This window comes from Hyperoodon ampullatus (genome assembly GCF_949752795.1).
Source record: "Hyperoodon ampullatus genome assembly, chromosome: 6".
NCBI classification, from domain to species: domain Eukaryota; kingdom Metazoa; phylum Chordata; class Mammalia; order Artiodactyla; family Ziphiidae; genus Hyperoodon; species Hyperoodon ampullatus.
Window position 1 is genome coordinate 104,363,023 of NC_136919.1, and position 13,513 is coordinate 104,376,535.

Genomic DNA, 13,513 nt, shown 5'->3' on the forward strand with positions numbered 1-13,513 from the left:
TGATCAAAACAGTATGGTACTGGCATAAAAACAGACACATAGATCAATGGAACAGAACAGAGAGCCCAGAAATAAACTCACACATAAGACAATTAATTTACAACAAAGAAGCCAAAAATATACAATGGGGAAAGGAGAATCTCTTCAATAAATGGTGTTGGGAGAACTGGACCACTCTCTTATGCCATACACAGAAATTAATGCAAATGGATTAAAGACTTTAACATAAGACCTGAAACCGTAAGATTCCTAGAAGAAAACATAGTTGATAAACTTCTTGACATTGGTCTTGGCATTTTTTTTTTTTTTGCTCTGACAACAAAAGCAAAGGAAACAGAAGCAAAAATAAAAACAAACAAAAAAATGTGGGACTACATCACACTAAAGCTTCTGCACAGCAAAAGTAATCAACAAAATGAAAAGGCAACCATCTGAATGGGAGAAAATATCTGCAAATCATATAGCTGATATAGGGCTAACATCCAAAATATATAAAGAACTGATACAACTTGATAGCAAAACAAACAAACAAAAAAACCCACCAAACCAATTTAAAAAATGGGTAGAAGATCTGAATAGACATTTTTCCAAAGAAGACGATCAGATATCCATCGGGTACATGAAAAGATGCTCAATACCACTTATATCGGGGAAATGCAAATCAAAACCCCAATAAGGTATCACCTCACACCTGTTAGAGTGACTGTTTTCAAAAAGACAAGAGACAGCAAGTGCGGGCAAGGATGTGGAGAAGAGAGAATCTCTGCACTGATGATGGGAATGTAAGTTGGTGTAGCCACCATGGAAAACAGTATGGGAGGTTCCTCAAAAAATGAAAACTACAACTACATATGATCCAGTAATTTTACTTCTGGGTATTTATGCAAAGAAAATGAATACACTAACTTGAAAAGATATCTGCACCCCATGTTCATCGCAGCATTAATTACAATAGTCAAATTACAGAAACAACCTGTGTCCATCAATGGATGGATTGATGAAGAAAATATGGTATGTATATGTACAATGGAATGCTATTTGGCTGTCAGAAAGAATGAAATTTTGCTGCTTAAAACATCATGGATGGGGCTTCCCTGGTGGCGCAGTGGTTGAGAGTCCGCCTGCCGATGCAGGGGACACGGGTTCATGCCCCGGTCCGGGAAGATCCCACATGCTGCGGAGCGGCTGGGCCCGTGAGCCATGGCCGCTGAGCCTGTGCGTCCGGAGCCTGTGCTCCACAACAGGAGAGGCCACAAAAGTGAGAGGCCCGTGTACCGCAAAACAAACAAACAAACAAAAAACATCATGGATGGACCTTGAGGGCATTAGGCTAAGTGAAATAAGTCAAAGAAAGACACATAATATATTATCTCACTTATATGTGGAATAAGAATGAAATCAAAGCAACAAAAATAAACCTCATGGATACAGAGAACAGACTGGTGGTTGTTAGAAGCAGGGGTGTGTGTGTTTGGGGGGGGGTGGAATGGGTAAAGGGAGTTAAAAGGTACAAACTTCCAATTATAAAATAAGGCGTGGGGATATAATTTATAGCATGGCAACTATAGTTAATAATACTATATTACATATTTGAAAGTTACTGAGAGAGAAGATCTTAAAAGGTCTCACCACAAGAAAAAATTCTGTAAATATGTATGATGATGAATGTTAACTAGACTTACTATGGTGTTCATTTCATGATGTACACAAATGTTTATTTTGTTGTAAACCTAAAACTAACATAATGTATGTCAATTATACCTCAATAAAAAAAGTAAAAAAAAAAAAAAGGGAAGAAATGTAAGCTTCATTCTTTCCCAAAATTCATTAAAATTATTCTATTCATATTGATCATAAGTAACCAGGCTCACACTTACCTTTAATCTTCACATACTGCATATCTGGATTAACACACAGGGCAAGGTTACTAGGTAGAGTCCAGGGAGTAGTTGTCCAGGCAACCAAAGATATATTTTCATCTTCCTCCAAAGGAAAAGTTACAAATATTGAAGGATCTTGAACATCCTGAAATAAAATGAGATAAAGTATTCTTTTACAGATTCCATAATTGTAGACATGGAAGAAAAATGAACTGATCCTAAAGAATAAAATAAACCTTTATTTTCAGAATAAACTGAGCTTTAAAAAAAATCGCCATATTTGTAAAAAGAAAATACAAAGTGAGAAATTCCAAGTACATTTTTTACATAAAGAAAATGCTTTAATAATTACCTTAGTAGTCACAAATAAAACATTTATAGTGTAGCAAGTGGGATACATAAATGAAATTTCACTATTACAATGATCTATTTTATAATAAGTCCATAAAGAATTAGGTCAATAAAATAACGATTTTGGAAAACAGTGTTATTCTTTATTTGAATTGAAGGGTATATGAGAATTCTTTTCAACTTTTCAGGAAGTCTGAAATTATGCCAGAAATTAAAAACAAACACAATCCTTAGTACACACTCATAGTATGGCCAAAGTGAAAAAAGACAGAAAATACTAAGTGCTGACAAGGATGCAGTGCAATAAGAACTGTCTAGTGGAAGTATAATCCCTTTGGGGTTAGAGTGGGAGGCAATGAACCATGGTCCATGGGTCAAATCTGGCCATTAAGTGTTTTTATAGAGCCCAAAACCTAAGAATGGTTTTGACAGGACTGACAGATCATCTGGCCAACAAAGTCTAAAATATTTACTATCTGGCCTTTACAAAGTTTGCCAACTCTTGTACTAGGGCTAAATGTAAGTATACCTTATGACTCAATAATCCCACTCCTGGGAATGTGTATATATGCTCCCCAAAAGACAAGCTCCAGAATGCTCACAGTAGTACTACTGATAAGAGCCAAAAACTGGATATTACCCAAATGTCCATCGACATTAGAATGGATAAGTTAAATACAAGACAGTAATTAAAATGATGATCTACAACTACACACAACATGGATGACTTTCACAAACATAATCTTGAGCAAGAGAAGCCAGATGCAAAAAAAGAACAAAGTGTACAATTCCATTTATATTTAGTACAGAATCAGCAAACAATGAGGTTGGACGTGAGGACAGTGGTTGCTATAGAGGAGTGGGGGGATACATGCTAAACTGAAGGGACCATGAGAAGGGAGTGCTTTTGATAGGTTGCTTGACAAGGTTCTTCTTTAACTTTATCTGGGTGTTGGATTCACGTATATATTCATTTTGTGCAAGTATATGGGACAGAGCAAGTAAATGGAGGAGCAAAAAAATGTTGTCTTATTAAGCCAGGAAATAGGTACTAAGATATAAAAATTATTAATTTTAGTATGTATAGTAATAAACATAAAAAATTTAAAAAGCCACTGAAGGTAAATCTAGATAAAACATTAATAGTGATTTCCTTTGGGTACTGGGATTATAATTGTTTTCCTTCTTCTTTATATCTTCTATGGCTTCTAAATTTTCCACAATGAGCATAAGCCTCATAAATAATCACATCAACCAGACTTCTAAAAACTAAAAATTTAGACAATATAAAAAATAAATATTTTTATATACCACAAGTTGGTTTACCTTTTGGAAAAGTTGGAAGGACTTTCTTCTGTAACTCAATTTAGTGACGTACAGCTTGCTCTTTCCCAATAAGAGAATGTATTTATTTACTTATAGAAGAGTATACACTTTGAAAACCCTAGGACCTAACAAGCTATAATGGGGCTCTAACATGTAAAAATTTAGTTACCAAAGAAAATTCCAGCATAGTACACAAAGATTTATATTACAAAACGTTTGGAGCAACACCAATTATTACCATTTAAAAAGAAAAAAAAGGCTGTGCCCTCTGAACACCTCAAATATCTATCAAAAGAATGAATAAATTGTAATCTATTTGTTATATGAAACACTATACAGCAGTTAAAAATAAACTTAAAACTACATGTATCAATATGAAGAAACTTTAAAACAATGTTTAGTATAAAAGGCAAGGTGCAGAATAAATACAATGAATGAGATTTAAAAACTTGCAAACAACACTAAATACTGTTTATGGATACTTATACAGATAATAAAAATATAAAAATATGCATGAAAAAGAAACACCAAATTCAGCATAGTGGTTACCTATCAGGATGTGAAGAAGGAAATGGAAAAGAGAAATGTGCTGTAAATAAACAAACTGTGGTATATTCTCCTACACAGAAATTAGAACAAAAGATCCAAAACTACATATAACATGGATGACTATCACAAACATAATGCTGAGTGAGAAAAGCCAGAAACAGAAGAATACATAGTGGATCTTTCCATTTCTTCAAAGTACAGAACCAGACAAAACTAATCAACTGCTATCTGTGAATTTGATGTATTTGAAATCAACAAAAACAGATGCATTTAGTGAAACCCATGTTTTGTTTTTTAATTTTTTGGCCACGCTGCGAGGCTTGCGGGATCTTAGTTCCTTCCCCAAGCAAGGATTGAACCTGCGCCCTCAGCAGTGAAAGCATGGAGGAGTTGCCACTGGACCACCAGGGAATTCTCCTCATGAAAGTCATTAAATGGTATACTTAACATTAGAGCATTGAATTATAGGTAAAATTTAACCCACCCCACCAAAAAAACATAAACAAAGCAAACATAAAAATGAAGTACTGGGCTTCCCTGGTGGCGCAGAGGTTCAGAGTCCACCTGCCGATGCAGGGGACACGGGTTCGTGCCCCGGTCCGGGAAGATCCCACATGCTGTGGAGCAGCTGGGCCTGTGAGCCATGGCCGCTGAGCCTGTGCGTCCAGAGCCTGTGCTCCTCAACGGGAGAGGCCACAACAGTGAGAGGCCCGCATACCGCAAAAAAAAAAAAAAAAAAAAAGAAGTACTTATTTCTATAAGATGCAGAGGACAGAGAAAATGTTAGATTATGGAGATGTAATCATCAAAACTCAGATTGTGGGAAACTACAAGATAATATCTGTTTCCCAAACAACAATTTGCAAGGAGGAAAAAAAAAAGAAAAAGAAAAATATAGAAAGAGAAATGGAGACCTACACATTAAAACAGACCTAAAAGACAACTATTACCATGTATGAACCTTCCTTATGTCTCGATTAAAACAAAACAAAAAAAGAAAAAACAAACAAAAAAACCCAACTAGAAATAACCCGAGGGCAAAAAAGGATGCTGTTTATGAGACAAATAGAAATGTGAACACTGATGATATCCAGGAGTTAAACAACTACAGAATATTTAATATTAAGAACATTAAGAATGATTGATGATGACTTCTTAAGGTGTGATAATGGTACTCTGGTAATGTTAAAGAAATATTTCTTATCTAGTAAAGATATATAATGAATTACTTATTGATAAAATGATATGTCTAAAATTTGCTTTTGAAAAAGGGTCTGGGAGAAGTAAGTGGAGTGTGTAGATGAGGCAGGATTGACTATAGAGATTGTAGGGGATACACGATAGGACATGGGAGTTAATTATTCTGTTAATTAATTATTCTGTCTACTTTTGTATATGCTTGAAATTCTCCACGTTAAAGTGTTTTTAAAAAGTAAGCAAATACAGCAATATATTAAGATTTGACAAAACTTAAGTCTTTGGTACTCAATAGTTAGTATATTATTCTCTACATTTTTATGTGCTTAAAATATTTTATTAAAAAAAACATAGTAACATGAGCACCGCCATATAAGGGTATTTAGGGGACAACAGGAAGGCATCATCATGCCCACCTCACAAGGATATGCAACGATCCAATGGGATGTTGTAAGCATTCTGCAAGACGAAAAGTGCTTTTGAAATGCAAGTGTTAATAATAATGATATGTAGGTAAATATACCACAGTTTGTTTATTTACAGCACATTTCTCTTTTCTAAACCTTAGCCATGAGATATAATTCCAAACAAATCAACATCCTTTAAAAACAAAGAGGGTTAGATAAACTCAGAAATAAAACACCCCTTGAATATACACACATGAGAACAGATGGTTCTTATTCCTGAAGACTTACAGTCTTTACTATCTCCCTGGATAAGGTAAAGCAGTACACTCTGTAAACAACAGACACGTCTAAACTCTTATACCAATGACAGCAAGTTATTCCATTCATCAAAGATCATAACACACCACCAATCGCAAATCAGATTTTCCTCCAAATACTTTTAACAAATAAATGATATTCCAAAGCCTCAGATGAGGCACAAAAACACCCTAAGCAATAACCCTTATGAAACAGTGACTGGAGGAAAATAGAGCAGAGCTGGACTTATTAAACAAAGAGAGGCATAAAAATATGGTTAAAACAAGCAAAACCTATCACATTAAGACACATAATTCACATCACTCCCCAGGCTAACATTCCACACTGGGACTAAGTTACCATGATCACCACAGCCATTTAACTTCTGAGTACATGACTTAACGCCAATGACATCTCACATACCCTGTAATTCTGGTGAGATTCAAAGTTGGAAAGTGGAGTATTGCATGCAGTGGAAAAGGGCATGACTTTCACTCCTCTATAAACAAGGCCTTTATCATAGAGCTGTTTGAAGACCCACCTGGCAAGTAAACAGACAGAATTTTACAATTACATAACCATAATTCTATTTTCCCAAATGCAAACATTTATGCCAGTTTCTGGTTTGTAGAGTTTCTCACAGCCAAAGAAGTGGAAACACAATGTCTCTCAACCGGTGAATAGCTGGTAAATTACAACAGATCAGTATAATGAGATATTATGTAGACATTAAACGTGCAAATAACTGTTGACATGGAAAGGTGTTCATGACTTGATGTTGACTGAGAAAAGCAATTGACACCATACTGTACAATGAGGTACCAATTATGTAAAACTGTATGTATCAGTATACATATTTAAATTTTTAGAGATGCTAGAAAAGTAGATTTTCACCAATATGTTAACTATGGTTGGGATTTCAGACTTTTTTTTCTTAATTTTAAATTTATTTTATTTATTTATTTATTTTTGGCTGCGCTGGGTCTTTGTTGCTGTGTGCGGACTTTCTCTAGTTGCAGCAAGCGGGGGCTACTCTTCATTGCGGTGTGCAGGCTTCTCATTACTGTGGCTTCTCTTATTGCGGAGCACGGGCTCTAGGCACACAGGCTCAGAAGTTGTGGCGCAGGGGCTTAGTTGCTCCGCAGCATGTGGGATCTTCCCGGACCAGGGATCGAACCTGTGTCCCCTGCATTGGCAGGTGGATTCTCAACCACTGCACCACCAGAGAAGCCCAGACTTTTTGTTTTTCTTAATAGTTTTCTGGTATACTGCTTAAATTTCACTGTAATGGACAGTTTTACAGAGGCAATTTAAAAAGTAAAAACCACTGGGATTAGGATCAGATATCTCTCCTACAGTCAGTCAAAAACTTTTATTAAACACTTAAACATGTTGCTCTAAGCTAAATGTAGCAAGACACTGGAAAACAGTCATCCCAGGTTCTCCTGTGGTGACTACTCACCTTTCCCAATTGGGTGCCAGAATTCATTTGGTAGGAATCCTTACTTTAACTCATTTTTACAGTTTGATTCCTATGTACTTGGCACAATAAATGTATTAAATTCTCTCCCATTTGTTAAAATACATTTTTATGTAAAACTGTGCAAGTATTTTCATGGTATTCCTTTGGCTTTGGATAAAGCCTAAAAGGTGACATCTTGTAACAAATTTCCCAAGTTTAAACTCAATCTTAAATTATATACTCTGATGCAAGGACATTCACTGGAGACCAGAGGAAAAGTGTCAGATTTGTATCATAAGACCAAGATTCATGCCTAAGAGCCATATAATTAGTTGAGTGATCTCAAGCAAGTCACAACCACTTGCCTTTATCTCAAAGAGGGTCCTAACCCAATCCACAGGACTTTCTGGATCATCTGGGAAAATTCAAGTGGAAGTACTTTATATACTCAAAAGCACCAACTCAATCTAAATTATCTCCATTAAATTAATGTTATCATTTTAAATGTATCTCCTACTATTTTTTTAATATTCACCCTAGGTCTATATGCCTTATTTATATGCCAACATGTTCCTCAGGAATAACTAACATTCTAATAGCAAGAGGCTTTGAAACGGTTTTCCCCCAATTCAAGTATGTTTTATGTAAATTAAGAAGTCTGATGTAGAGCTATATTGTCCAACATGGTAGCATTAGCCACATGTGCTCATTTAAATCTATTAAAATTAGAAATTCAGTTTCTTGGTCATACTAACCACATTTAAGTGCTAAACTGTCCTGATCTAGAGCATAAAGAGTACCTGCTTTTTCAGAAGTTTAAGAGAAACCCTGCTTTTTAGAATGCCCTAATCATGAGAACTCCAACTACTCAGTGAAATGGGAAGCCCCCCTGTCCAAAGTTTCTGCCATATCAGAGAGTTTAATCAGCTCTCACCCTTGGGTACATGGGTCTGGAGATGCACCCACAGGGGCACATCAGAGTCAGAGGGTCTGAGAACTGTCCCACGGTATCTATCTCCTCAAAGGCAAAGGCATGTGCCAAGCATGTGCAACAGATCTTGACTAACAGAAATGTAATCAGGTAGACAGGACAACAGTAAGAGGCACAAGCACCTACAGTGCAGCACAAAAATATGTATCCTACAAAAGAGCTTTGCAACTCACCTGTAATCATGCATAATTTAACAAAAGTAGGACTCCCTCAAGGCCTGAGTTATGTACACAGGTCATTTTGCAACCATAATAACTATTTTCCCATTAATGATACATAATGATTCTCAGACTATTGTAGGAGGCTCAGGTTAAATCACCTATCAAGACTGGCACTGGGCTTCCCTGGTAGTGCAGTGGTTAAGAATCTGCCTGCCAATGCAGGGGACATGGGTTCGAGCCCTGGTCCGGGAAGATCCCACATGCCGCGGAGCAACTAAGCCCATGTGCCACAACTACTGAGCCCACGTGCCTAGAGCCTGTGCTCTGCAACAAGAGACACCACAGTAATGAGAAGCCTGCACACCACAACGAAGAGCAGCCCCCACTCACTGCAACTAGACAAAGCCCATACGCAGCAACAAAGACCCAATGCAGCCAAAAATAAAGAAAATAGACTAAAAAAAAAAAAAAAGACTGGCATTGCCAACAGTTGTCTTATAATAGTAAAAGGAAGCAAAATTCATTTTGAAACTCATGAAACAGTGACTGCACATACAACTTCTCTTAGTAAAAAATTCAAGTACACATCTCTTAGACTTAATTCCTTCAAACAAACAAACCCATTTCTGAAACCTAATTTTCCTAAAATTTGGTACTAAATAATTTGACAAAAAAACCTTGAACTCACATCAGGCCATTTATATTCTTCATTTATTTGACTTAGTGTGAAGAGTTATATGTTCTGATATAGAAATAGTAATGAAATTGATTACAGGTTCCTGCTCAATCTGCTACGGCCATTATATACTACAGAACATATGGATAACCTGATACCTTTCTAGAATCCAAAATTTACTGAATTCAAAAATAAACCTAGGGGTGGAAGGGACGAATAGGTGGAGTACAGTGGAATTTTACGGCAATGCATAATTCTAGAATTATGGATATATGTCATCACACATTTGTCCAAATCCACAGAATGCATAACAAGAGTGAACCCTTATGTAAACTCTGGACTTAGCGTGATTATGATCTGTCAAGGTAGGTTCATGAATTGTAACAAATGTACCACTCTGGTGGGGGATGCTGATAATGGAGGAGGCTATGTATGTGTGGAGGCACAGCGTACATGGGAAATCTGTATATCTTCCTCTTTTATTTTTTTAGAGCATTTTTAGGTTCACAGCAAAATTAAGTCTTTAAAAACAGAAACAAAACAAATCCATCCCCAAAGATTTCAGATAATTGTGGATCTGAAAACAAGCGGATTCATGCTAGAGCATCTCTACTAACTACTATAACAAAATAGTCATTATATTTCAACTTCAAATAAACTTACCAGACAGATTCCATGAATTGTGGATAGAGAGTTTTGTAGTCATTGTCAAAGTCAATCCATCGGCCAAGTCTGGTAATAGTAGACTTAAAAAATATGAATATTAGAGTTTTTAGACAATGGTATTTGTTATTGTATAGCAATTTGTTTTACTTCTGTTATCACTACATATGATGATTTTGGAAAAACAGAACAATCAATGGTTCAAGTAAATGTATACTGTAAACAACAAATTTTGTAAGGTTAAGAACAAGTTTTCTTGGCATTCATCCTCTATGCAGGGAATGTTATTTATAAGTATTAACATTCTTTTATAAAAGACTACCAAAACTACCATTTGGCAAACACAGGTCTAACTGTTGCTGGCATGAATCATCAATGGTTGCTAAAATTACTGAGTCATAGTATGATAAGAAACAGGGTACTTACTAATTACAAAGGAAAAACTGCAACTTTACAATGGAGAAACCTGACAGAATCATCTTAGTTAACAAAGTGAACAACACCAATGAGACTTATCAGCATCACAGGCCTTCTGATATGATAGACTGAGAAGGGGATGATGTTACTTCTGAGGAATTCTTGCCAAAAATGTATAACCTAAGCTGAATCATAAGGAAACATCAGACATTGAGGGACTTCTTACAAAATAACTGGTCTGTATTCTTTAAAAGTGACAAGGTCATGAAAGACAAACACTGAGGGAATGTTCCAGATTGAAGGAGACTGAGGAGGTATGACAACTAAATGCAATCTATGCTCCTCGATTGGATCTTGCATCAAAAGTAAAAATCAGTGGGACAACTGGCTAAATCTGAATAAGGTGTATAATATTATATCAATGTTAATCCTGCTTTTGATAATTATACTATAGTTATTAAAGGTGTTAGCTTTTGGGAAGTGGGTGATGGGTATAGAGGCTCTTCATACTATTTTGGGGCGGGGGTGGGGAAAAGAGCCCATATGCATGTTATAATCATCAGGATTTTCCCCTACTGGTGACCAGGCAAGAAAGGTAGATTAAAGAAAGTTAGGTTAGGAGAAAATTGAGGAGCTTTGATTTTTAGGTTGATGAAATCAGATTTCATTCAACAATGAAGATAAGTTTTGAGCAGGAAGAGTACAATGAACAGTCTTGAGAGAAATAACTTGGCAGGCTAAGTGGAAGGAACATGAGCAAGAGACCAATTGGTAGATTCTTACAGAAATAAAGACAATGGTGGGTGAGAGACTAGGTTGTAGGAATGAAAAGAAATGTCTAGATAAGAGATACTAAGAAAGGCTTGATAGGATTTGACATTTGAATCGGTCATGATGATTAAAGTTTGAAGTCTGGAAGACTGATACCACTGGCAGAATAGGGAATTCTGAAGAATAGCAAATTTGACAGTCAAAGTGGTAAGACAGTGAAGATGCAAAAAAAAAAAGCCAGACATGTTTTTAAGTTGTATATATATATTAATCTGAGAGCCACGGAGGAAAGGGGGAGTTGAGGACTTTTGTTCCTAAGCACATCAGAATAAGAGAGGACAAGAGCTCTGCCAGCACCAGACGGTTACTAAAATGTACCAGTTGTGGGAGCTCTACTACTAAAAGAAGCAGTGGACAAGATGGGAGTCAATATAAAACCATGGGTACAAATGTGAATTGTTTTTAACATCTGAATTTTTTTATTGCCAACATTCAAGTTAATCTATTTGCTAGGACAGCATGATTCCTGTCATATACTGTGGGTAGGTAGGAGATTAAACATGGAAGACCAATCAAGCACACAGAAATCAGAAAAGAGAGGGTTCAGTTTAAGCTAACAGTTTAAGTAATGGAGTTGAAGATGGAAGCTAAACACTCCTTTAAAGAGGATTATCAACCCCTCCTTTGTTACACTTTTGGGCACATATCATAAAAAGCACAAGGAACCATAAAACATTTCAACCCCCATTTAAAAGCTAGAGTTTTTTTTCATTCTACTTAAAATAACCAAAAATACCTTCCACTCAGTAGAATATCGCATCACAATTGCTCGGCACTGACTGTTATATTCTGCAATACCCAATCTGGCTACATCCTCTGGTCCTCTGATTCCCAGTGTCTTATCAATTTCATATTCCTGAAAATTTGCAATAAGATTGTTAACAGCCCTGCCCTATGAAACAAATGCAATTCGACAAAACTAGAAAATAAAACAGATTAAAAAAAATTAGTTCTCAGAAAATCTACAGAGAAAACGAACTATTAATAGTATTATAAAAATGAAGAAAGTCTGATTATAGCAAAAATTCATACTTTAACATATTATATAATGAAATCTAATGCTTATTAAAAAATCAAAACATTATAAGGCTGGTAACTCAAACATACCACAGGTAAACCATGACAATCCCATCCAAATCTTCTATCAACATGAAGCCCACTCTGGTGAGCATATCTTGTAACTATATCTTTAATTGTCCCTGCAAGTATATGTCCATAGTGAGGCAGTCCAGTTGCAAAAGGAGGCCCATCATAGAAGGTAAATCTAAGAGGTAATAAAAATACATTAAGTTACTTTAAAACAGACAGCAAAAATTTAGGACAGCATTTTTCTAGATAGCTCCTGTAACTGTAGAGCCTTTGGGGAGAAGAAAAGCTGCGAGGCTAGGAAACTCAGACATAACTGATTAGATATCTACTGGAGGCCCTACCTTTAAAAAAGCTAATTATGACAGAGTTGGAGAGACCTGTATTGGACCATCCATCCTTCATTAATTAGTTCCATGATATAAGGGAAATTATTCACCCTGATCCTGAGTTATCTATAAAATAGGGCAACAAACACCTATGATAAAGTTTTTGAGCACAGGAGACACATGATGAAAACAGTAATTAAAGAAAGGACTGGTCTTTAGGTGAATGAAGACTAGACGCAGGAAGTACCCCAATAGGAGGCTATTACACTACTAGTCTAAATGCTTAAATGAGGGTAGTGATAATGAGAAAAGTGGAAAGGAAGAGAGTGATATATGAACTCTATTTGGAAGACCTCTTATTCTTAAAGACTCTACCAAAGAAATTCACATACTTTGGCCTATGTTTTGATTGCTTTAAGCATTCCTGAAAACAATTAAAGTCGGACCAAAACTGCAAGATTTTCTCTTCTTCAGCAGGAAAATTGATGTTTTCTGGAACTTGTTGAACCATTTTGTTACTGCAAGAGAAATCAAATTTATTATTCTCAAAAGAGAAGTCTAGGAATAACAGAGTACCATACATTAAAATAGATGTACCTATCACTAGCCATGATACTACCTGGTACTTAAAAAAAAATTCCCCTTTTTTTAAGGTAAAGTTCACATACCATAAAGTTCACCCTTTTAAAATATATAATATGGGACTTCCCTGGTGGTCCAGTGGCTAAGACCACACTCCCAATGCAGGGGGCCTGGGTTCGATCCCTGGTCAGGGAACTAGATCCTGCATGCCACAACTAAAAAAAGATCCCACGTGCCGCAACGAAGGTCCCGCATGCTGCAACTAAGACCTGGAGCAGCCAAATAAATAAATAAATATTAAAAAAAAA

At 36.1% G+C, this 13,513-nt stretch overlaps 1 protein-coding gene across 13 annotated transcripts in view; it reads right to left on the bottom strand.

Annotated features, from left to right (window-relative positions):
• IARS1 (isoleucyl-tRNA synthetase 1) overlaps positions 1–13,141 on the bottom strand; it is a gene marked incomplete at its 5' end in the record, with an annotated part of 73,446 nt that extends 60,305 nt beyond the window's left edge. For 10 of the 13 annotated variants that reach the window (XM_079706559.1, XM_079706561.1, XM_079706552.1 and 7 more), the window contains 6 exons: positions 1,878–2,025; positions 6,431–6,548; positions 9,961–10,043; positions 11,945–12,064; positions 12,316–12,472; positions 13,016–13,134. In XM_079706559.1, coding sequence (XP_079562685.1) covers positions 1,878–2,025; positions 6,431–6,548; positions 9,961–10,043; positions 11,945–12,064; positions 12,316–12,472; positions 13,016–13,134 — 745 coding nt within the window. Of the gene's footprint in view, positions 1–1,877; positions 2,026–6,430; positions 6,549–9,960; positions 10,044–11,944; positions 12,101–12,288; positions 12,473–13,015 lie in introns of all 13 variants that reach the window. The other 3 variants (XM_079706555.1, XM_079706563.1, XM_079706551.1) reach the window with 3 other exon arrangements.
• Between the last annotated feature and the right edge of the window lie 372 nt (positions 13,142–13,513).